This window comes from Perissodus microlepis, chromosome 3 (genome assembly GCF_051167445.1).
Source record: "Perissodus microlepis isolate ML-2025 ecotype Zambia chromosome 3, ASM5116744v1, whole genome shotgun sequence".
Lineage (NCBI taxonomy): Eukaryota > Metazoa > Chordata > Actinopteri > Cichliformes > Cichlidae > Perissodus > Perissodus microlepis.
Window position 1 is genome coordinate 11,494,476 of NC_140463.1, and position 22,173 is coordinate 11,516,648.

Here is a 22,173-nt window from a genome sequence, read left to right on the forward strand (position 1 = left end):
ACATCCCATACTTATGTGTTGTACCGAGTGAATCGACTGAAAGGGAACTTGTTACAGCATGTAAAGATGTGCCATCCTCTGATGTGCCTGTGTAACCTAAACATGCTGAAACTAACAGGCATGTTATCGATAAACACATGTTAAATGCAGCTGAAGTGTTATTATGCTTATATCCATGTAGAAGTCAAACATCCCCCTCTAGTGGCGTTTGAATTAGCGTTCTGTCTGTCTGTCTTTAGTGTGTCTCTGCACAGCTGGAAGACTTTTTTTTTTTTTTTTTTAAAAAGACATACCGTAAAAATGCCTTTGAACCAATAGAAAAGCTGGTGCTCAGAGGAAGAGGGCGGGCTTTACTTGGTGTCAGTGACAGAAATGAAAAAAAGCTCAAATGAGTGAGAAGGACGATGAAGGAAACATCTGTGCTGTGTCTGCTCTGTAAGTAGAATTTCTGTGTTTGTTTGAATTTTTGTACTTTGACTGTCTGCTCTCCTGATAACTGATGATGGAGGAGAAGACATGAAAAACAAATCAGGCTGAGTTCAAGTTCAAAACACCATGAGGACCAACTGCAGGTCTGAACTGACTCTTTATCTTTGCTCAGGAGTCGAGGAAACACAGCAGGCAGTGAAAAGATCAAATCATTCACTCATTATATCAACACAGCTGGACAGTGGACACATAACTTTACTGTGTTATTTAAATGCAGTGGATATTTTGCACATGATCATTTAAGTGCAGCTTTTTGGATAAAAACTTGTTTGAAGACTTACTCTTCTACCAGCTGGGGTTTTTTCACATGAAAATGAGCAGATATATCAAAGAGACGAGTTTGTGTGTTTGTCGGCTGTTTGTGTGGAGTTCTTTATCTTCAGCTCAAATCAACCTGAGTGTCATTTCTCTTTAGTTCTGATCTCACTGCTGAGCTGCACAACAAACCAAGGTCAGTAACCTTCTTCTGTCACAGTTTAAACCTGATAAATGCTCACTGATATGACCTGATTGGGTTCATGTTTCACAGTGGAGCTCAGTTCTGAAAAAAAAAAAAGTACAGTGGAACCCCGATTTACGAAATTAATTAGTTCCTGAGGGTCTTTCGTAAGTCGAAAACCCATCGCGCCTTTTGAGTGAACGATGAGCTATAGGCTAATTGCTAACTGCAACAAAAATACGTTGTTCAAGTGGAACAGCAAAGCGCAAGTACAAAAGCCAAGGGGGTTGTCACATGATTCGGAAGGCATTGTATACATAGGCATTCTGGGCTCAGCCAATCAGAGCCTGCGGATTTCGTATACCGGGCATTTTGCCGTAACAGGGGCAGAAATATTGCCGTTAAGTGCCTTCGTAACTTGAATTTTTCGTTAAATGGGGTATTCGTAAGTTGAGGTTCCACTGTATAACAAATCATCAGTTTTTAATTTTAACCCTCACAGCTCGTCTGACTGTGAGTCCCAGCAGCTCTCAGTTCTTTGAAGGAGACTTTGTGTCTCTGAGCTGTGAGGAGGACGACAGCTCTGCTGGATGGACTCTGAGGAGAAACACAAGCAAACAACAGAAGAGTCAGTGTAGAGATGGGTGGGGAAAACCAGCTGGTTCTACTTGCAACATTAGTGGTGTTCTCCAGTTGGACAGTGGAGTTTACTGGTGTGAGTCCAGAGAGGGCCCCATCAGTAACATGGTTAACCTGACAGTCACTGGTAAGCTGAGTGTGTGGAGTTAGTGTTGATGAAGCTGTGTGTAAATGGATGAAATGCTGTAGTTTGTCTCTGTGTTGAGGTGGATCAGTGATCCTGCAGAGTCCTGTCCTCCCTGTGATGGAGGGAGATGACGTCACTCTGCTCTGTAAAACAAAGACCACTCCCTCCAACCTCCCAGCTGCTTTCTATAAAGATGGCTCCCTCATCAGGAAGCAGCCTACAGGTCACATGACCATCCAGCATGTTTCCAGGTCTGATGAAGGCGTCTACAAGTGTGACATCAGCGGTCATGGAGAGTCTCCATCCAGCTGGATCACTGTCACAGGTGACACACTCACCTGTCTGTGTTTCTGCAGGTTTCAACATTCACAATGTGACGACAACTTAATGACTGTGTTTGCTTTATTTTAGACGAACACACCACCACACCTCCACCTACATCCTCTGCTCCTAGCTCCACCTCCATCACTCTTTCTCCATCACTCTTTCATCCTGTAATTCCCGTGTTGTCATCAGTCTGTGTTGTGGTTCTACTGGTGTTACTTGTTCTGATGGTGAGACGATGTGTTCACAGGAAACCTGAAGGTGAGACTCAGACTTCCTGAACTTTCAGGTTTGAGTTTGTTTAGTAGAATAAAGTTCACATTCATTATGATCACAGTAACAACTTTTATTAAATTTAATTTCTGTTTATATATTTAATTTATATTGTTGTTCATTTTGCATAATTTCAGCAGATCAAGCAGAAGTTGGAGAAGATGACATCATCACTCATGTCATGTACAACACTGTCAAGATAACAAAAGCCAATCTGATGAAGCAGAGGTAATATTTGAGTTTACATATTTTCTTCAAGCCATTTGTAATGTAGTAAAGTTAGTTAGTGTTCTATTTTTAATCACTAAAGTGAACTAATTCTGTTAGTCTTTGGGGGCTGACTCACTATTGATGCTTCAAGAGGATAATAGAGGAACTGCATCTGCTTATTTTTGAGATTTGTAAATCTTTACTTCAGCAGAAATTATATTTAAATTACTGTTGAATTGCCACTAAATAAATACATCTCAATGGAAGCTGTATAACGCACTACTTCACACAGATTAGGGATGTAATTTCCAAAAACATAGTGAGTAATAAGAGTTACTTCTAGAAGGACTTCAGTGCAGTTTCCCAGTTTGGAAGTGAGGCCATACATGTACATTGTGATGACAGTCTTTATTATGAAGATGTTTTCTCTGACATTTTCTGCTTCTTGTATCTTAAACTGAATTTAATATGAGTGCAGAATCAGATGTAGGTTTTTGAAGCCTGATCTTGACTTTAATTATATGATTAATGATTTTAAGGTCACTATAGAGTATGTGAGGGATGATCAGAAGTATATAGTGATGTATAGTAAATGTGGATTCTAGGAAAAGTAAATGGACATTTTCCTGATTTAGTGTTATCAAAACTGGAATTCACAATGTTCAAGTTTTTATTTTTTGTGATATTTGATCTTTTTCAGATTTAATCATGTGTTTAACTCTGTGCTTACTGATTGTTGTTCACTGTGAGCTGGACTGTGTGTTTGTGGTCTGTGGTTAACTGAAGCTAACAGCTCTGCAGTCGTCCAGCATCCTGTTTCTGATAGAAAGAAAGAAAAAAAAACACTTCAGAAACTCAGTCTAAGAGATTTGAAAAGATTAAGTTTAAAGAGGATTGTGAACCTAAGAGCAGGCACTGACAACTTACTGAGTGAGGGTTTTTTTTATAGTGGAAAGCAACATATAAACCAAGCCAGGAAATGGCTATAACTTAAACTAAGAAAAACCTAAACTGGGAAAGCTAACAAGGAACATGCAACCAGCGACAAAGAGCCAAGAAAAACTTGAAACACAGAGGGACCAACAGGGGAAGACAAGCAGACAAACCAGCAACAAGCAGAGGAAAACACAGGGCTTAAATACACAGGCAGGACAACCAGAGCATGGGGAACCAGTGGGAACACAGCTGGAATTGATCTGCCATAACGAGACAAAGGAAGCAGAGCAGAATACATTGACATAGGACAAGGACTATCAAAATAAAACAGGAAGCACAAGACATTCAGAAAGACGCAGACTCAGTCATGACATATAGAGACATATAATATGCACAGAAAACCAGCAAGAAACCAAAGCCATGAATCACAAATAATCAAGCAATATAAATTAAGCAAACACAAAACACTGGGTCATAGACCCAGTACCGTGGCAGAGACACATAACACTTGTTACATGGTTTTAATTTATTTAAACACCCTCACTCATACTTTCCTTAAATGCTATCCTGTTTTAAAGCTGTTTATTTAAAAATAAAAAAGGGAAAGAAGATGTTCACAGAGTATAATTCTAGCTTTTTGCTTGTGTTTAATGGTAGCATGAGGTGGTCCCTGCAGCCCATTCTGGTAGTCGAGCACCTTCAGGAGGGTAGATTCACATGTGCTGTAACAAGGTTTGCTTTGTTCAGTGTTATTTATATAGTGCCAAATCATAACAAAGGCTCACAGACTCCAGTAGGTAAAATACCTGGAGATGAGACAAAGCATCAGCCCAGCAGCAGTACTGACTTTGCTCCTTTGTGTTCCTACCAGAAACCTACTAAACTCTCACTGGTATCAGGTGCTGACATTATTTCAGTGGGACCTGTGCTCACAACCCAGCACTGTGCAGATCAGAGTTCAGAAGTTGTCTGAACAGTGACAAGAACAGCAGGAAAAAGCAAAACTGAGAAACATCAGTCAGACATCAGAAGAGAGCAATGATCTGTGAGAACCACTGACTAAACCATTCACCTTTTTGAGTTTAACTTCTTGTTGTGTCTCCACTGCTGACACCTTGATTTGCACTGAAGCAGCTGAAATAGACACACAATGGTTTCGTTTTCCTCACTGGATAGTTTGACATCCCTGAAGTGTAACTGATTTTGTGTTATAAAGTTTAAAACTGTTTAGTGGTTCCTTTTTTTCTGTTACAGTGTATCTTAAACCAAGAACACTTCCTGTTTCTCTGCTCTGTGGCTCCCGCTGAACACATAAAACTTTATTTTACAACCACAATTAATTAGTTTTCCTAAACCAGCTGATCTAGATTTAGAGACAGAGGGTCAGACAGAAAATACTTAGTAAAAATAATTTGTTAAACTTTTTACTTCATTCCTATTTATGTTCACAGAAATGCATCAACATATCTGCCAGTTTACCAGTGGGACTCACTGCTGTGTTTTATGGAGAATAAAACATAAGATGGCATTTATTAGTTCCAGACTTGGTATATTCACATAGTTACAGCAGGAGAATAAACACGGTAGGAATATAAATAGATGAAAGATGTGTGCAGAGACCACACAGGACATTCAATAATGTTAGAAATAACCGATAATCACTAAAAGCAGCTCAGATGTGTCTGTAATCTGTCTGTCCTGACACTAGCTGTTAGCTTTATTATCAGGAATAATTTACTTTTATTATAAGACATAAACAGAGAGACTGAAAAGACAGATCATTAAAGAAAGAGCATTAACTATTCATTTCGATCCTCTCAAACTGTTCTTCAAAGCATGAATCATTTTTAAAGTTCTGCATGTAAAACCACAGCAGCTACTTCCTTCTGTCAGTCTGATCAGTACTTCATTGCAGTGTGTGCTGGTTTGGCTAATAATATTATTCATACTGTGAGAAAGTGTTTGCTTTGTGCTCTGTGGTGAAGTATCTCAGGCTGCACTGAAACAAGATGGCAGCTTTGTGGTCGTCCAGCTTCTTTTTCTCAGAAATGCCCATATAATCTCTGTTTAGATATTTAATTTATATTATTCTTCATTTTGGAAAATTTCAGCAGATCAATTGAATGCTGGACAGGATGACATCATCACTCATGTCATGTACAAAGCTGTCAAGAAAAGAACCACAGCCAGTCTGGCAAAGCAGAGGTAGTATTTGAGTTCACATATTTTCTTTAAGATTTTTGCTCCTTTGTGTTCCTACCAGAATGTTTCTAAACTCTCACTGGTATCAGGTCCTGGCATTGTTTCAGTGGGACCTTTGCTCACAACCCCGCACCGTGCAGCTCAGAGTTCAGAGGTTGTCTGAATAGTGACAAGAACACCACACATCCCAGACTACGAATAAATAAATAGATAAAAAATATAGATCAGACTGTAATGTGTGCAGAGACCTGACAGAACATTCAGTAATGTTAGAACTAACCAATGATCAGTAAAAGCAGCTCAGATGTGTCTGTAATCTGTCTGTGCTGACACTAGCTGTTAGCTTTATTATCAGGAATAACTGACTTTTACTATGAGACATAAACAGAGAGATGAAAAGACAGATTAGTAAAGAAAGAACATTAACTGTTCATTTCCAGCCTCTCAAACTGTCCTTCAAAGCATGAATCATTTTTAAAGTTCTGCATGTAAAACCACAGCAGCTACTTCCTGCTGTCAGTCTGATCAGACCTCTCACTGCAGTGTGTTCTGCTTTGTTAATAATATTATTCATGCTGTGAGAAAGTGTTTGCTTTGTGCTCTGTGGTGAAGTATCTCAGGCTGCACTGAAACAAGATGGCAGCTTTGTGGTCGTCCAGCTTCTTTTTCTCAGAAATGCCCCCCAGTGCTTTGTGGTCAGCAGCAGGTGTTTAGAGGAGGAAACTCTGAAAAGCTGATGCAGTTTGTAAACATCATCACTTAATTGTTTCTTAATGCTGCAGAAAGTAAATTAAGTGTTGCTATAGCTGTGTGTGATAATAGTATAGATTTGCAGTTGTTGTACCTCACTAAATTAAATGTATGTTATTGTGTAGTGACTGATTCAGTGGACTCAGCAGTGAGACCTGAAAACATCAGTTATGGGCAAACAATCATCAGAACAAGGAGGCCCAGGTACAGCTGATCTTTATCTTTAATTTTGAATACAGACAAGCTCGCTGCTCAACCAGTTTCCAGTTATTATGCTAGGCTAAACAAATTATATTCCTTTTTCCTAAAGCACATAGTTAGGGCTGGATCAGGTGACCCTGAATCCTCCCTTAGTTATGCTGCAATAGGTGTAGACAGCTGGATGGATTCCCTGATGGTTTGTGGACATGAATTCCCATGTTGCGCTGAGTGTTTCGTCTTCAGTCACCTTTCTTACTCAATGAAGCAAGTTTAATAACGAATGGCCTCTCACATCCCTCAGCTCTGAGGTGCTGCCTGCTGAATCTAAGCTGTATCACTTCCACTTCCCCACCCTGTCAAACTGTTTGTGTCATCTAGTCCAATCACCTTCTCCAGGCCAATCAGCATTTATGCCGCGTACTTTAAATCTTACTGCACATTGGTCATTCTCCTTTGCAGACGCCTTTATAGCACCCACCTCCTCCCCATCTCCACCTCTCATTACTCAAGCTCCATTCAAGCCACCTGGATCTCCACCACAAGCATCTAGACTCCGGGGGGGTTCTGCTCTAATCCCTTTCACAGCTGGGGTTCCATTCTGCCAAGACAAGCCATCAGAGTCTAATCACCAAACATTTATCTATATTCTCTTAATCAATAAATCATGTTAATTCTTTCTAATGATCTGTCCTTACTGAACCGTGTGTTAATAGACCTCTCTGCATTGAATCATATCTGTTATTAACCTCTGTCTCTCTTCCACACCATGTCTTTTATCCTGTCTTCCTTCTCCCACCCTAACCGGTCGCAGCAGATGGCCCCGCCCCTCCCTGAGTCTGGTTCTGCCAGAGTTTTCTTCCTGTTAAAAGGGAGTTTTTCCTTCCCACTGTCGCTTGCTCATAGGGGGTCATTTGACTGTTGTGTTTTTCTCTGTATGTATTACTGTAGAGTCTACCTTACAATATAAAGCGCCGTGTGGTGACTCTTTTTGTGATTTGGTGCTATATAAAAAAATTAATTCATGCTGTTAGTAAAGTTTTAATTAATTCAAATGCTTCCTACAACAATGCAGCAAAGGTTATTATAGTATACATTGGAATATAGTATATACATTTTATACATAAATTTGAAGCCAGTTAGTGCAGTGTTGTTGTGGATTATGTGACAGTTAGTCACATTCAAAGTGATGAGTCACAACTTCTGAAAGTTATTCTCAGCAGAAACTCCTCTTTAATTATCTGACCTATTTTCCTGCAGCCATATATGAATTTAAGGTTATATATTTGTTGTTTGTCTCATGTTACCACAGGGCTCATTAAGGCATAACCCGTTCAACATGTGGGTAGTAGAGAAGGTGAACAGATTCACCTTTTGTGTTCAGTATGACTCTGAGTCGGTCTGAAAAGAAGGTGCTGTCAACATTCATGTGTTACTTGTCTTTTTTTTTTTTTTTTTTTAAATTGCCAGAAAAATAAAATTCATTTTTGGAACTGGGCTCTTTATTGAACTTTACGACAAACACACAAATACCTAAATATCAAAAACAACATTTTTTACACTATCGAGGACTTTTGTAAAATTTAGAATATGAGAATTTTCTTTTGCAAATAATGTAACATACAGTTGAAAGATGCCTGGGAAGTGAACAGTAAACTAGATTCCATCATCTTCACGGGCCATTCAAAGTATGCAGGGAAGGATCAAGGCTGAAAAACCTGGACTGATTATATTTAGGCATCCAGGCCCCCAGGCAACGTTGCATTAAAAACAGTCCTGATTGCATGGTGGAAATCATGCCATGTTATCAAAAATATTGAATGTATTATAGACATATCTGAGAAAAAGGGCCACTGGTTTTACTAATAAAGATCTGCACTGGTAAAAAGTTTCAATAAAGTTAAAATTCAGACTTTCTGAACAATATGAATGCACACACAGTAAATCCTGCATCATTCAGGCCTAAGAGCTCAGGTATGAAATACGGAGCCTGAGGAGGGTTTTCATGGCTCCACCCATTTGTTACCATGCAAATATAACAAGCAAAAACGGAACAAGTGTCATGACATTCAGACACTTTCAGCTGTATTTAAAAACGTTAGCTTAATGTAGACATAAATTAAACCCAGATATTTAGTTATTGTGCAATATTGCCAGCATTTGAAAGTCTTCATACTTTCAGATGAAGAGGAAATGCCTGCTTTAACCTCTGTATTACTCTGCTGCACTTTATTCTCTGTCTGCTTCCTGTTTATCTCTGCAGGTAAGATTACATTTTAAAGACAACTGGGTTTCCTGATTTACAAAATAACTGATTTATAAAATAACATCACTAAGAATTCTCTTCATACTGATGTTTTAAAGTGTGTTTAAGGGGGCTGTGTGACCTGCCAGGTCAGGAAAGCTCCGCGGGCGAACTGTGTCTGAGGATGCTTATCAGTAATCATTATTCAACTTGTAACATTGTCTGCGAGGGCCCTTTGTTACAGCCCTCTGTTACAGTGGTTATCGGCAGAAGTTAACATGCTTTACAAACATTAAAATGTAGCAGTCAGTAATCAGTGTAAGGGTGGAGACAGTGATCTTTGGGCATGGTGGATCTGTTTGGAATATATTAGCCTACTGTAGCTGTCACAGTTTACATAAAAGTAGTCCAGTAAACCTTTAGACCAGGATTCTCAAACCTCATTTATTTTTTTTTTATTTCAAACATTGTATAACAAGACAAAACTGAAAACATTTTTTCTTTTCATATTTAACAAAATGAAAATGCAGACATAAATGTACACATTAGGTACCCATATGTGGGTATGTTGATTCTTACTGCCCTGCATCCAGTAAAGTCGCTACGGCCAGTTTATGACATCCTGAGTCTGGTAGGGAAGTTTTCATGCTACCGTGACTGACACAAGATTAGTCATAGAATCTAAAAAGTGATATCATTTCATGAGAAAGACACAATAGAAGATCGTCGTTAATGACACAAACGTGCTCCCATGAAGTGTATGGAACAAGTGGGTGTTTCTCCTGCTGATGATGTCCGATCCAGGTACTGATGTGACTGTATGAGCACCAAGTCCCCTTCAGAGGACTCTGTCCATTCCAACAGAACATCCCAAGTAAACCGGGGAACTATGAGATAAAAACATGGGCAGCATGTGATGCCAGGTACAGCTGTACATGGAACATGCTAGTGTACGATGGCAAACCGTCTGTCCTGCAGTCAGGGTACGCGAGTTGTCCCTAACATTGCAGAAGGTCTCCAAATGAAAATGATACCTGTAAAAACTTGTTTACTGTATATGACCCTTGGCCTGCAACTGCAGAAAGAAAGCTGTCCATGATGGAACCAGTACAGAGGAATAAACCTGAGCTTCCTCCTGCATTGTGTCAAATATGGACACACCTTTGATCTCATGAAAGTTTGCCTTCACTAAGACCCATGCCCTGGTGTTCCTACCATGCCAAAACACAGAAAAATGTCAGGTAATGAGTTGGAATAAAGTTGAATAAAACTTTGAAACAAAGAGATGGATATTATCTTATACCCTATTCTTTATAAATAGTCAAACCAGACACGTTCATTTTTGACCCCAGAGAAAAATAGATGTGATTATTCGCTGCCAGTAAAAAACCTGAAGTGGTTTAAAAACAGCTTTCTAAATCAACTTTGGCATATACGCGTCTGTGATAATCTGCTAAAGCAACAGACTCTGATTGTTAACGATAATCACAATAACTGATGATTTACTTTTTACCCAAACAAAGTTGTCACGGTTCTGGGTCGGTTCGACCCAGCATTCTGAGTTTATTATGTTTTGGGTTTATTTTTGCATTATGGGGTATTTTGGGGTTCTCTGGTGTTTTGATTATTTACGATAGATTTTATTACTGTGGTTCTGGTTTGGGGTTTTGTTCACAGGGTTTGTGTTCTCATGTTTTGTGTGGGTTTAGTTCTGTGTCTGGTCTGCGTCCTTGTGTAGTGTTCTTGTTTCCTGTTTTATTGTGAAGGCCTGCGTCTCATGTGAGTGTGTTCAGTTTTACCTCTGTCTCGTCTTGTTGATTACTCCCAGCTGTGTCCCCCACCTGTGTGTAATCTCCCTGTGTTTCTCTGTGTGTATTTAAGTCGCGTCTTCTGTCTTTGTAGTTGCTGGTCTGTCTGTGTATCCACCCTGCTTCATCTGTGTGTTTCCCTGCTGTCTACCGTCATCCGCCTCTGCTCGCTGTCTTTCATGTTCATGTTCATGTTCATGTTCATGTTCATGTTCATGTTCATGTTCATGTTCATGTTCTGGTTCCTGCTCCGTAGTTTAGTTGTTTCCAGTATAGTTTAGTTTCTCTCTGTTTGTCATTTTTTCCCTGTGCCGTGTATTTCAATAAACCACCTTCTCACCTTTACAAAGTGCCTGCATTTGGATCCAACTTCATTATCTCCACACGGCTCATCTCACTCACCGTGACAAAAGTAAAAGTTAATTTAAATGAGGTTTTATCAGACTTAAATTTGAATAAAGAAATAGTGTCAAAATGTTTGAATTAAGCTTTAATTAAAAAATTTTAATGCTTAAAAAAACCCATTCTCACTAAAGTTTAACATATAGCACTCTGTGGTTAGTCAAAATGATCTAAACATTTACATATTTTGTTGTCTCATTTTATTTCCACTCAAAAACAGGGTATACTTTATATCTATGGCAACCGAGAGGACATTACATGGGCTGAAGAACTTGTTTTAACTTTGGACTCAACAAACAAATCGACCTTAACAAAAAAAAGTAACTTCAAGGGCCAAATTGCATTATATTTCTTCATGTCAATATATGGGCCTCCAGTAGGGGTGACATTGGCTCCAAGTGGCCTTGAGTTTGAGACCCCTGCTTTAAACACTCCTTTGTCACAACATCACATTTTGTGGAATACAGAGTTCATATGTTTAACAAATTAAGATAAAGTTGGTAAATTGTGTAAAAAGTAAATAAATAAATACAAATCAAATTCAAAATGTGACATAAAGTCATATCATATCACACAAATAGAGTAGAATATCACAGGCATTACATATTTATAGGATTTTTTAAAAAAATGGACGAAAAAAATGGTTTGCTTATACATTCATAGGAGAACCTTTGACCTTTTTTTATTAGTCCTTTATTTATCCAGTTTAAAAAATCTCATTGAGATTAAAATCGCATTTCCAAGAGAGACCTGGCTTTTGACCACCCATTTCTTAATTTATTCCCAAAAAAGACAAAAATAAAAAACCCAGCTGCACTTTGAAACCTCTCTGAAACACAAAAGGTTAATTAAAAGTTAGTCAGCAAAGCCCCCTACAACCCACTTCTATGGGCTCATAGAAAGTCTTCCAGCCCCTTCCCCTGTACTCCTGCACTAGTTCCTGGTACTTTCCTCGTTTCCTTTCATTGGCCTCCTCAATCCACTCTTCCCAGGGCACTGTGAGTTCCAGCATGATCAGCTGTTTTGAGGCCTCAGAAATAATTATCATGTCTGGCCGGAGTGATGTTTTTGCAATGTTCTGAGGGAACTTTAGTTGTTTACCCAGGTCAGCTTGTAGCTGCCAATCAAAGGCTGTGTTGAGGAGGCCAGTTGTCAAATGTGGGCGCACCTGGGGTTTCTCTCCAGCCTTAATAAAAGAGATTGCCTTCCTCGGAGCATGATGATGCTTGCTGGTGCTGATTGCTGAGGCGATCTTTTCAGCAACTACTCTGAGCACCTGGTCGTGCCGCCAACGCTACCGACCATCGGCCAGGGCCCTTGGGCAGCTGCTAAGGAGGTGTTCTAGGGTGCCTCTTCCAGAGCACAGGGGACAGGCAGGTGTCTCGCTCTTTACCCACAGATGGAGGTTTGCTGGGCTTGGCAGAGTGTCGTATACTGCCTGCACTAGGAATCGGATCCGGTGGAAGTCTGCCTGCATGATGTTTGCCCAGGTGACCTTGCGCTGCAAGGTGCTCTCACACCTTGTCCATGCTCCCTGCCGCTTAAGGCCTACAGCTCTACTTACTCGCTCCTCCTCCACACCTGCTCGGACCTCTTCCTGGAGTAGCTGGTGTTTCTCCTTTCCCTGTGCCCTACTGACCTGGGCCTTTGGGAAGTACCCTAAGCCTGCTCCCCCTGTTGCTAAGACCCCCACCAGTGTTTTCTGCCTTAGGCGTGACTCCGCCACCTCAACTGCCTTCTCAGCCTTCCACTTTCTTCCTGTCCTTACCAGAATACCTGCTGATGCCACCTTGCAGTCTTTAGAATCTCTGTACTGTAGGGCTTCTCGTGTGCGAGCCACCTTGAACTCTTCTGTGAGACCACTGAAGGGTAACTGCACGCTGTTGCTTGCCCCATACAAGGCAGCACTGGTGAGACTGTGGGGAAGTCCCAGCCACTTACGAAGAAAGCCACTGATCTTCCTTTCAAGGGATTCCACAGTAGTTATTGGAACTGTACAGACAAGCAAGGGCCACAGGATTCGGGGCAGGATGGACTGCTGGTAGATCCAGGCTTTAAATCTTCCAGGCAGGCTGGACTTATCCACCTTAATGAGCCACGCTCCCAGCTCCTCATTTGCCTTCTGAATGGCAGTAGAGTCTTTCAGGCTGGAGTCAAAGAGTTTCCCCAAGCTCTTAACTGGTTGTTCCGTTATGGATGGAATAATGGTTCCTGAAATTGAGAACCGGAACTTGTCCGTCACCTTGCCCTTCTTCAGTACCATCGATCTTGACTTGGAAGGTTTAAAACTCATCCTTGCCCATGAGATGAGTCTCTCAAGACCTTGCAAGATCCACCTACCCCCGGGAACTGATGATGTTGTAATGGTGAGGTCATCCATATAGGCTCTGATAGGGGGCTGACGAACACCTGACCTTGTTAACGGCCCTCTGCACTCCACCTCCGCAGCCTTTACCACCATGTTCATTGCCAGGGCAAAGAGCATAACTGAGATGGTACAGCCTGTTATTATACCTTTCCCGAGTCTGTGCCAGTCTGAAGTAACTGCCCTAGAAGTGACCCTAAGCCTGAAATTGGCGTAATAGTCCAGGATCAGGTCCTTGATCTTGCTGGGGACATGGTGGAGGTGTAAAGCATGCTCAACCAGTTTGTGTGGGATCGACCCATATGCATTAGTCAGGTCCAGCCACAATACAGCTAGGTCGCCTCTGTTCTCATGGGCTTCTCTTATAAGGTGTGTAACTACACCAGTGTGTTCTAGGCAACCAGGAACTCCTGGGATCCCCCCCTTCTGAACTGATGGATCAATGTAATTGTTTCTAAGGAGAAACTCAATTTACTACAATTTTCATTGAAGTATTTCATAGCTTTAAACTTTACTGATAGGAGGGGGGAAAGATAATATTGTAGTTGCTGCCATTGTGCTCTTGCTATTCACCTCTGTTTTCACCTTAAACTAATTAGTTGAATCATGGTGAGACAAGAGAGTGAAAGGTAAAAAATATATTTTTATCTGATTTTAATCCTCTTTTTTCTCCATTTTAAAGTTAATTTATTAATGGGCTTTAGCCTAAAAAGAAACGTATTTTTTTATGGTTAATAAAAAAGAACACAAATAGTTAAGCTGGTGAACTCCTTCAGTGATCTCTAGAATCTCTGAACACACAAACACACACAGTCCAAAGAACAGGAAGACGATAAGCAGCTCTGCAGTAAGACTAAACTTGTCTTTAGAAGTTATGTTTACATCCAATTAAATTACTACAAAAACTGTTTTTGATTTTCATCGTAGTGAAGCAATCAATACATGTACTAGACCACAGCAGGCAAAATATTACAAAGGCTCTTTTTGGAAATTACTTTTTGACACAAGGTATAGCTTCTCTCTCCTTCATTCCCCCCTTAAGTGAGAGAGGCAGATATGAGCTGAAACACAGGAATCAAACCAGGGACGCTGCTGTTATGGAGCTGAACTGGAACCATTCAGACACTGAGGCCCTCTGAACACATTTTAATTACAGCTGTGCAGAGACACACTGATGACTGACTGGAACACTATGATTCACATTATACATTAACACCATCCTCACACATGGTTTATATATGGCCACTAGAGGGAGATGTTGGACTTCAAATGCCACACTATGATACTTTCTTCGTTTGTTGTAAAAAAAAAAATGCTGTGCAGTTTCTGATACAATGGCAGTATTATATTTCACTGTGATTAAAGATTAACTTCACACAAATATATAGTTTGCTGAAACAGACAGTGGAAACAGGTTTAAGGAGTCTGTTGGCTTCCTCATTAGGCTGTAATACTTCTAATGCTAGTTTCAGTCATTATGGAAATTATTGTTTATAAGGTTATTGTTTATAAGGTTGGGGAAATGTGCAGTCAGCTGAGATAGAAGAAGTCACTTGGATGATGAAATGTTTCTCCTGCTGAAAACGCTACGTCCAGATGGACAGAATCAACTTTTGGGAATTTCACAATATGAAACAAAACATGTCACATGTACAGGCCCAGTATCTGATTTAAAAACACAAGGACTTCATGTAAGTTTTAAATTTCCAGTTTATCCCACTGAGTAGTCCTTCCCTTTAAATCCAACCTGTCTTCTTCCTCTCATGTGTTTTTTCTGATTTTTCTCCATCTCTGAGTAAAGTTAGCTCTCTTTCTTTTGTCTCCCTCTGAAGTACAGCAACTGGGCCTTTAGCTAGCAACACACTGTGCCACATACTGCACACAAACAGTTTGTGTGTTTGCTCATGTTTGTAGAGCTTAAAAAACTGCTTATTGTCTTTGCAAAACAAACAGGTGTAGGAGCGACTCTTCCATGGTAACACCCTCTGAGTTTCAGCAGCTGAGAGCCGAGAGGAAGGGGTGAGTGAGTCCTTAGCCCTGAATGAGGCGGAGGAACTGAGTGATTAGTTCATGCTACGATTCTGCACAAGGAGGGGGTGAGTAACTCAAATGTGCTGTTAGCATGTTAGCAGAGCGATGCTACTGTGAACTGAGGAGCTATTGTCTTGATGCCAGCTTCTACTCCAATTCAGAGCAGAAATGTTTCTGTTAAGAAACTGGCTGTTGTTTCCCCCCCACCCACAATTTTAATTATAAGCTAGATATATTTCTGCTAATGAAATTCGTTTGCTAACAGTAACAGGGACGAGTCAGTGAATGAGTGAGTTGGGCTTGTGAATCATGATTCACGAGTCAGTAAAGTGACTCTGGAGTATTGAACGATTCATTTATGACTCGCACATCACTACATGATAGTATATACTGCCAGCAAAACGGCGGACAGATGCCGGATGCAAGGTGAACTTGCTGCCATCAAGCCTTGGATCCCGGGCTGCACACTGAATGGTAGTGTGCAGGAATCTCCCCACAACCAAGAAGCTAACCATCGGTACTTTCTCAGTCTCACCGGCCCTGGTTCCCCCTTTTCTTTTCGTCTGATTGAATCCCACCGGTATGTACAGTAGCATGCACTCAGGTGAGGAACATATAAAAGGTAACTGAAACTGAAGCTGCTGAAACTCAGAGGGTGTTACCATGGAAGAGTCGCTCCTACACCTGTTTGTTTTGCAAAGACAACTGTCCCATCTGTAGCTCTCCATGTAATCTTTAATGTGCAAGCGCGTGCCCTGATCGGAAATTCTAGCAGCAGAAACAAAGTCTAGACACAAAAGAATTAAAATAATATTGCAAACAACAATAGCTGCCAGTGTAAAACTATACCAGCGAGCTGCACAAGCGGCGGAGCCAAACACGGCCCCATCTTGTCCGACATCTGTAGCTGCTAAAAGTTATTTATCAGATCTCTGGCAGTGTCTCTGTTCACCCTCACACTGTCTGTCCTGAATCCAATCTACAGCCCTGTTCGTGTGTCCTCTTGTAAGAGTCCATCTCTTTTTTCCAAACACTTGAGATTGTTCTGTGAGACGCAGCAAAACTTGTTACACCATGTATAGATGTGCCATCATCTGAAGTGGCTGTGTAACCGAAATGTGCTGTACCTACCAGCCATGTGATCTATAAACACATGTTAAATGCAGCTGAAGTGTTATTATGCTTATATCCATGTAGAAGTCAAACATCCCCCTCTAGTGGCGTTTGAATTAGCGTTCTGTCTGTCTGTCTTTAGTGTGTCTCTGCACAGCTGAAAGATGTTTTTAAAGACATACAGTGAAAATGATTGTATCACTTTGTGTCTTTCCACAAACAAAAAAAGTGAGTCCCCAACCATTGTCTTTGAACCAATAGAAAGCTGGTGCTCAGAGGAAGAGGGCGGGCTTTACTTGGTGTCAGTGACAGAAATGAAAAAAAGCTCAAATGAGTGAGAAGGACGATGAAGGAAACATCTGTGCTGTGTCTGCTCTGTAAGTAGAATCTCTGTGTTTGTTTGAATTCTTGTACTTTGACTGTCTGCTCTCCTGATAACTGATGATGGAGGAGAAGACATGAAAAACAAATCAGGCTGAATTCAAGTTCAAAACACCATGAGGACCAACTGCAGGTCTGAACTGACTCTTTATCTTTGCTCAGGAGTCGAGGAAACACAGCAGGCAGTGAAAAGATCAAATCATTCACTCATTATATCAACACAGCTGGACAGTGGACACATGACTTTATTGTCTTATTTAAATGCAGTGGACATTTTGCACATGATCATTTAAGTGCAGCTTTTTGGATGAAAACTTGTTTGAAGACTTACTCTTCTACCAGCTGGGGTTTTTTCCACATGAAAAAGAGACGAGTTTGTGTGTTTGTCAGCTGTTTGTGTGGAGTTGTTCTTTATGTTCACCTCAAATCAACCTGAGTGTCATTTCTCTTTAGTTCTGATCTCACTGCTGAGCTGCACAACAAACCAAGGTCAGTAACCTTCTTCTGTCACAGTTTAAACCTGAGAAATGCTCACTGATATGACCTGATTGGGTTCATGTTTGCAGAAACTCTCTTTGACAAATGTCTGACAGATCATCAGTTTTTCATTTTAACCCTCACAGCTCGTCTAACTGTGAGTCCCAGCAGCTCTCAGTTCTTTGAATATGACTTTGTGTCTCTGAGCTGTGAGGAGGACGACAGCTCTGCTGGATGGACTCTCAGGAGAAACACAAGCAAACGACAGAGGACTCAGTGTGGAGATGGGTGGGGAAAACAAAGTAATTCAGCAAATTCTTCCTGTAACATCATCTACATTTACACATCAGACAGTGGAGTTTACTGGTGTGAGTCCAGAGAGGGTCCCATCAGTAACATGGTTAACCTGACAGTCACTGGTAAGCTGAGTGTGTGGAGTTAGTGTTGATGAAGCTGTGTGTTAATGGATGAAATGCTGTAGTTTGTCTCTGTGTTGAGGTGGATCAGTGATCCTGCAGAGTCCTGTCCTCCCTGTGATGGAGGGAGATGACGTCACTCTGCTCTGTAAAACAAAGACCACTCCCTCCAACCTCCCAGCTGCTTTCTATAAAGATGGCTCCCTCATCAGGAAGCAGCCTACAGGTCACATGACCATCCAGCATGTTTCCAGGTCTGATGAAGGCCTCTACAAGTGTGACATCAGCGGTCATGGAGAGTCTCCATCCAGCTGGATCACTGTCACAGGTGACACACTCACCTGTCTGTGTTTCTGCAGGTTTCAACATTCACAATGTGACGACAACTTAATGACTGTGTTTGCTTTATTTTAGACAAACACACCACCACACCTCCACCTACATCCACACCTCCACCTACATCTACACCACCTCCTGGTTCCACCTCCATCACTCTTCCTCCATCACTCTCTCCTGCTGTTCTCTCTGTGTTGTCATTTGTTGGATCAGTCTGTGTTGTGGTTCTACTGGTGTTACTGGTTCTGCTGGTGAGACGATGTGTTCACAGGAAACCTGAAGGTGAGACTCAGACTTCCTGATCTTTCGTATCTGAGTTTGTTCAGTAGAATAAAGTTCACATTCATTATGATCACAGTAACAACTTTCTTAAATATAATCTCTGTTTAGATATTTAATTTATATTATTCTTCATTTTGGAAAATTTCAGCAGATCAATTGAATGCTGGACAGGATGACATCATCACTCATGTCATGTACAAAGCTGTCAAGAAAAGAACCACAGCCAGTCTGGCAAAGCAGAGGTAGTATTTGAGTTCACATATTTTCTTTAAGATTTTTTGCTCCTTTGTGTTCCTACCAGAATGTTTCTAAACTCTCACTGGTATCAGGTCCTGGCATTGTTTCAGTGGGACCTTTGCTCACAACCCAGCACCGTGCAGCTCAGAGTTCAGAGGTTGTCTGAATAGTGACAAGAACACCACACATCCCAGACTACGAATAAATAAATAGATAAAAGATATAGATCAGACTGTAATGTGTGCAGAGACCTGACAGAACATTCAGTAATGTTAGAACTAACCAATGATCAGTAAAAGCAGCTCAGATGTGTCTGTAATCTGTCTGTGCTGACACTAGCTGTTAGCTTTATTATCAGGAATAACTGACTTTTACTATGAGACATAAACAGAGAGATGAAAAGACAGATTAGTAAAGAAAGAACATTAACTGTTCATTTCCAGCCTCTCAAACTGTCCTTCAAAGCATGAATCATTTTTAAAGTTCTGCATGTAAAACCACAGCAGCTACTTCCTGCTGTCAGTCTGATCAGACCTCTCACTGCAGTGTGTTCTGCTTTGTTAATAATATTATTCATGCTGTGAGAAAGTGTTTGCTTTGTGCTCTGTGGTGAAGTATCTCAGGCTGCACTGAAACAAGATGGCAGCTTTGTGGTCGTCCAGCTTCTTTTTCTCAGAAATGCCCCCCAGTGCTTTGTGGTCAGCAGCAGGTGTTTAGAGGAGGAAACTCTGAAAAGCTGATGCAGTTTGTAAACATCATCACTTAATTGTTTCTTAATGCTGCAGAAAATAAATTAATAGTTCCTATAGCTGTGTGTGATAATACAGTACTGTTGCAGTTGTTGTACATGCAGTAATTTAAATGTATTTTATTATGCAGAAACTGATTCAGCTGACTCAGCAGTGAGAACTGAAGACGTCAGTTATGGAAAATCAACCATCAGAACAAGAAGGCCCAGGTACAGCTGCTCTTTATCTTTTACTTTACACAAATACAAGCTCGCTGCTCACTTTGTTTCCAGCTGCCATGCTAAGCTAAGCTAACCAAAAAATATCCTGACCAATGTCAGACTTGTGAACTCTGACAGTAAGTTTTACTAATGGCCAATATACAGCATTTAGGTTTGTAATATTTGTACTTGACTAATTAGGTTAAAACAAATGTGAAATAATCTGCAGACTGGAAAAAGAACCTGATTTTTTTTTTTTTTTTTTTTTTTTTTTTTTGTAATTCAGGTGTGGCAAAGAAAAAGCTGGTTTACAATGGACCTGTTTTGCTTTTCCTAATTTCCTGTCATATGTTTTTTTTGTTTTGTTTTTTTCATTTGTGGACTGATTTTAAATTCAGATTTAAAAAAAAGAGGGTTTTGTCCTGCCCTAAAAATCGTAGAAATATGGTATCTAACCAGATTCTTACTCTGGATGGCATTACCTTGGCCTGAAATCAAAATCCTCCTTCTCACATACAGTCTTTAATAATCAGGCCGCATCTTATGTTAATCACCTTATAGAACCTAACGCCCAATAAAATACTGAGGTCAGTGTATGTCCAAGTAATTGCTGTGAGCTAAAAGCTCTGGCTGCAGACTGCCCTAAACACTCAGTTTGTTCAAAGTTTTACACCCTTGCATTTTTATGATGCCAGAGAGAGAAGATGGCTGATATTATCATATTAGCCGCAGGAGCTCCTCTCAAATGCAGTTCAAACCTTGTGTTGGAGAGGGAGAGCCAATCAGAGGAAAGGTGTCTTAGAGGGGGAGGGGCTAAAACTGTTTGTTTCACAGAGAGGATGAGCTGAGGTGCTGCACCAAGGCCTAGTATGAGATACAGAATGATTATTTTAAACTGTGTGTTTTTGTTCAGATCTTAAAAAAGTGCCTGACGTCATCTGCTCTTCAGTCCACCAGTCCAACTGACGTCCAGCTGCTGGTCTCTAACTGGTCCCCCAAACACTTTAGACCAGAGGACGTCAACACTGATCTTTATGTTTCATTTTTTTTTCTCACTAAGTCAGAAAAAAATAACATCCTGCTTTAATTTGACTTTTTAAAAAGTGACAATGACTTTTCTTGCAAATTCAGCTCTGGTAAAATAAATATGTAATTTATTTATGTCCTCAATAACTTTACTGTTATTTGTATGTTCTGTGTTTGTTGAATAAACCCTTGTTGTCATGTGCGTTTCACATGTGGTTCTGTGGGTTTCACGAAAGTATCAGGTAGAAAATCTGAGTTGTTATTGTTTAGTTGTGGCACAAAAGCTTCACTACAAGATTTTTGTATTTGAGACTGAAGAGGGTTGTTTTTTGTGTTTTTTGTTTTTTAAGCCAAAAATGTAGAAAATTATGAAACTTACATTTTACAATTATGGTTCATGATATTATGTAAGTATAGAAGTGAATAAACCTGGTGCTGTCAGTAATGATCATTGTTTGACTGACTGATTTTTAATGTATTGTTCCTTCCACTGGGAAACATTCAGTGTCAAAATATATAGTTTAAGATGAAAACAGAGATTATTTATTGTATTTAGTGTCTGATGAACTAAAGACTCATGAACATGTGACTTAGACTGGACTTCCTTCTGGATCACGTCTCCTGGACCAGCTCAGATATCCTCCTCTTAACCCTCTGACTGAAGCTTGAAATGAACGATTGGACTTTAATGTCTTCTGCCATCTACTGGTGAAGTTGGGTATTACAGCACAGCAGCTGCTTTTTATACGACAACAGTTTAATTCTACAAAGCTGCTCAGACTTCTGCTTTACCTTCCTGTTGTGTTAGGGTCAGCACCGACCCATTTTAAATTTTAAATGCATAAAAAAACCCACATTTGTTTATTGTATCAAGGCTTTTTGACTTTGTCAGCAACCTCTATTTCTACAAAATAAAACAAAAACAAAATCTTTTCACTAAATTATAAAATGCTCTAATTGAAATTATGACCTTTGTGTTGTTAGGGTCAGTTTCGACCCAGTTATAATATGTGTACAAAGAAATAATTAGAGCCAAAACTGAAATCATAAGTGCACTGTCAGCTGACACGCTGACAGCCAGCTCCTCTCCTAATCATATGAACTTTAGGGGATTCTCATTTTGCGTGGTTAGGGTTAGTATACCTGCATGAAAACAAAACTAAGAAAGACGGGCATGTCAAGGCATGTGATGTGAATTCACTCATTTGAGTAACCATTTGACTTCCAGAGTGCACATTTACATTTTGCAGCTTACAAAAATGAGAAGAAGATTTACAGTGAGCCAAGTTCTAGATCCTATTTTTGGTGAAAATGAAGGAGAGGACACAGAGCAGCATAGCGATGAGAAGGTTTCTAAGGAGGAAGACAATGTGGACTATCATCCAGAAGACACAGACCCATCTGATCAGAGGAGGAGGTCGCTGGTGCTGAAGCTGCTCCTGCTGAAAGATTCAAGTCCAAAACTGGTAAGATCTCATGATGTACATGGCAGGGCAGCTGCTGCAAATGTCATCAAAA

At 40.3% G+C, this 22,173-nt stretch overlaps 2 protein-coding genes and 1 pseudogene across 6 annotated transcripts; 2 read left to right on the top strand and 1 right to left on the bottom strand.

Moving 5' to 3' along the window:
• Positions 1–323: 323 nt before the first annotated feature.
• LOC146389903 (Fc receptor-like protein 5) lies at positions 324–4,082 on the top strand. 2 transcript variants are annotated; one of them, XM_084913552.1, is made up of 6 exons: positions 324–435; positions 905–940; positions 1,431–1,694; positions 1,774–2,019; positions 2,106–2,279; positions 2,429–4,082. In XM_084913552.1, the coding sequence occupies exons 1-6, from the start codon at positions 405–407 to the stop codon at positions 2,521–2,523; spliced, it is 846 nt and encodes a 281-aa protein (XP_084769678.1). In that variant the 5' UTR covers positions 324–404; the 3' UTR covers positions 2,524–4,082. The 2 variants fall into 2 exon arrangements, with proteins under 2 accessions (XP_084769678.1, XP_084769689.1); XM_084913563.1 differs by lacking the exon at positions 2,429–4,082 and having other exon boundaries at positions 2,106–2,299.
• A 7,819-nt stretch (positions 4,083–11,901) lies between these two features.
• On the bottom strand, positions 11,902–15,953 carry LOC146389904 (uncharacterized; annotated as a pseudogene).
• On the top strand, positions 13,152–21,100 carry LOC146389905 (high affinity immunoglobulin gamma Fc receptor I-like). Of its 4 annotated transcripts, none has more exons than XR_014797658.1 (8): positions 13,152–16,928; positions 17,386–17,421; positions 17,556–17,828; positions 17,908–18,153; positions 18,375–18,443; positions 18,592–18,685; positions 19,560–19,638; positions 20,543–21,100. XR_014797658.1 is itself a non-coding variant. In XM_084913446.1 (5 exons), exons 1-5 carry the CDS (start codon positions 16,898–16,900, stop codon positions 18,461–18,463), a joined length of 810 nt encoding a protein of 269 aa, XP_084769572.1. In that variant the 5' UTR covers positions 13,162–16,897; the 3' UTR covers positions 18,464–18,585. The 4 variants fall into 4 exon arrangements, 1 of the variants encoding a protein (XP_084769572.1); XR_014797656.1 differs by having other exon boundaries at positions 13,407–16,928; positions 18,240–18,443; XR_014797655.1 differs by having other exon boundaries at positions 13,165–17,421; positions 18,240–18,443.
• Positions 21,101–22,173: the final 1,073 nt, after the last annotated feature.

Excerpts from the sequence above, each read along its gene's own strand:
- LOC146389903 (XM_084913552.1), top strand. The coding sequence starts at position 405 with ATGAAGGAAACATCTGTGCTGTGTCTGCTCT. Across the intron at positions 436-904 it reads ATCTGTGCTGTGTCTGCTCT|TTCTGATCTCACTGCTGAGC; the intron begins GTAAGTAGAATT and ends ATTTCTCTTTAG. Across the intron at positions 1,695-1,773 it reads GGTTAACCTGACAGTCACTG|GTGGATCAGTGATCCTGCAG; the intron begins GTAAGCTGAGTG and ends CTCTGTGTTGAG.
- LOC146389905 (XM_084913446.1), top strand. The coding sequence starts at position 16,898 with ATGAAGGAAACATCTGTGCTGTGTCTGCTCT. Across the intron at positions 17,422-17,555 it reads GAGCTGCACAACAAACCAAG|CTCGTCTAACTGTGAGTCCC; the intron begins GTCAGTAACCTT and ends TAACCCTCACAG. Across the intron at positions 17,829-17,907 it reads GGTTAACCTGACAGTCACTG|GTGGATCAGTGATCCTGCAG; the intron begins GTAAGCTGAGTG and ends CTCTGTGTTGAG.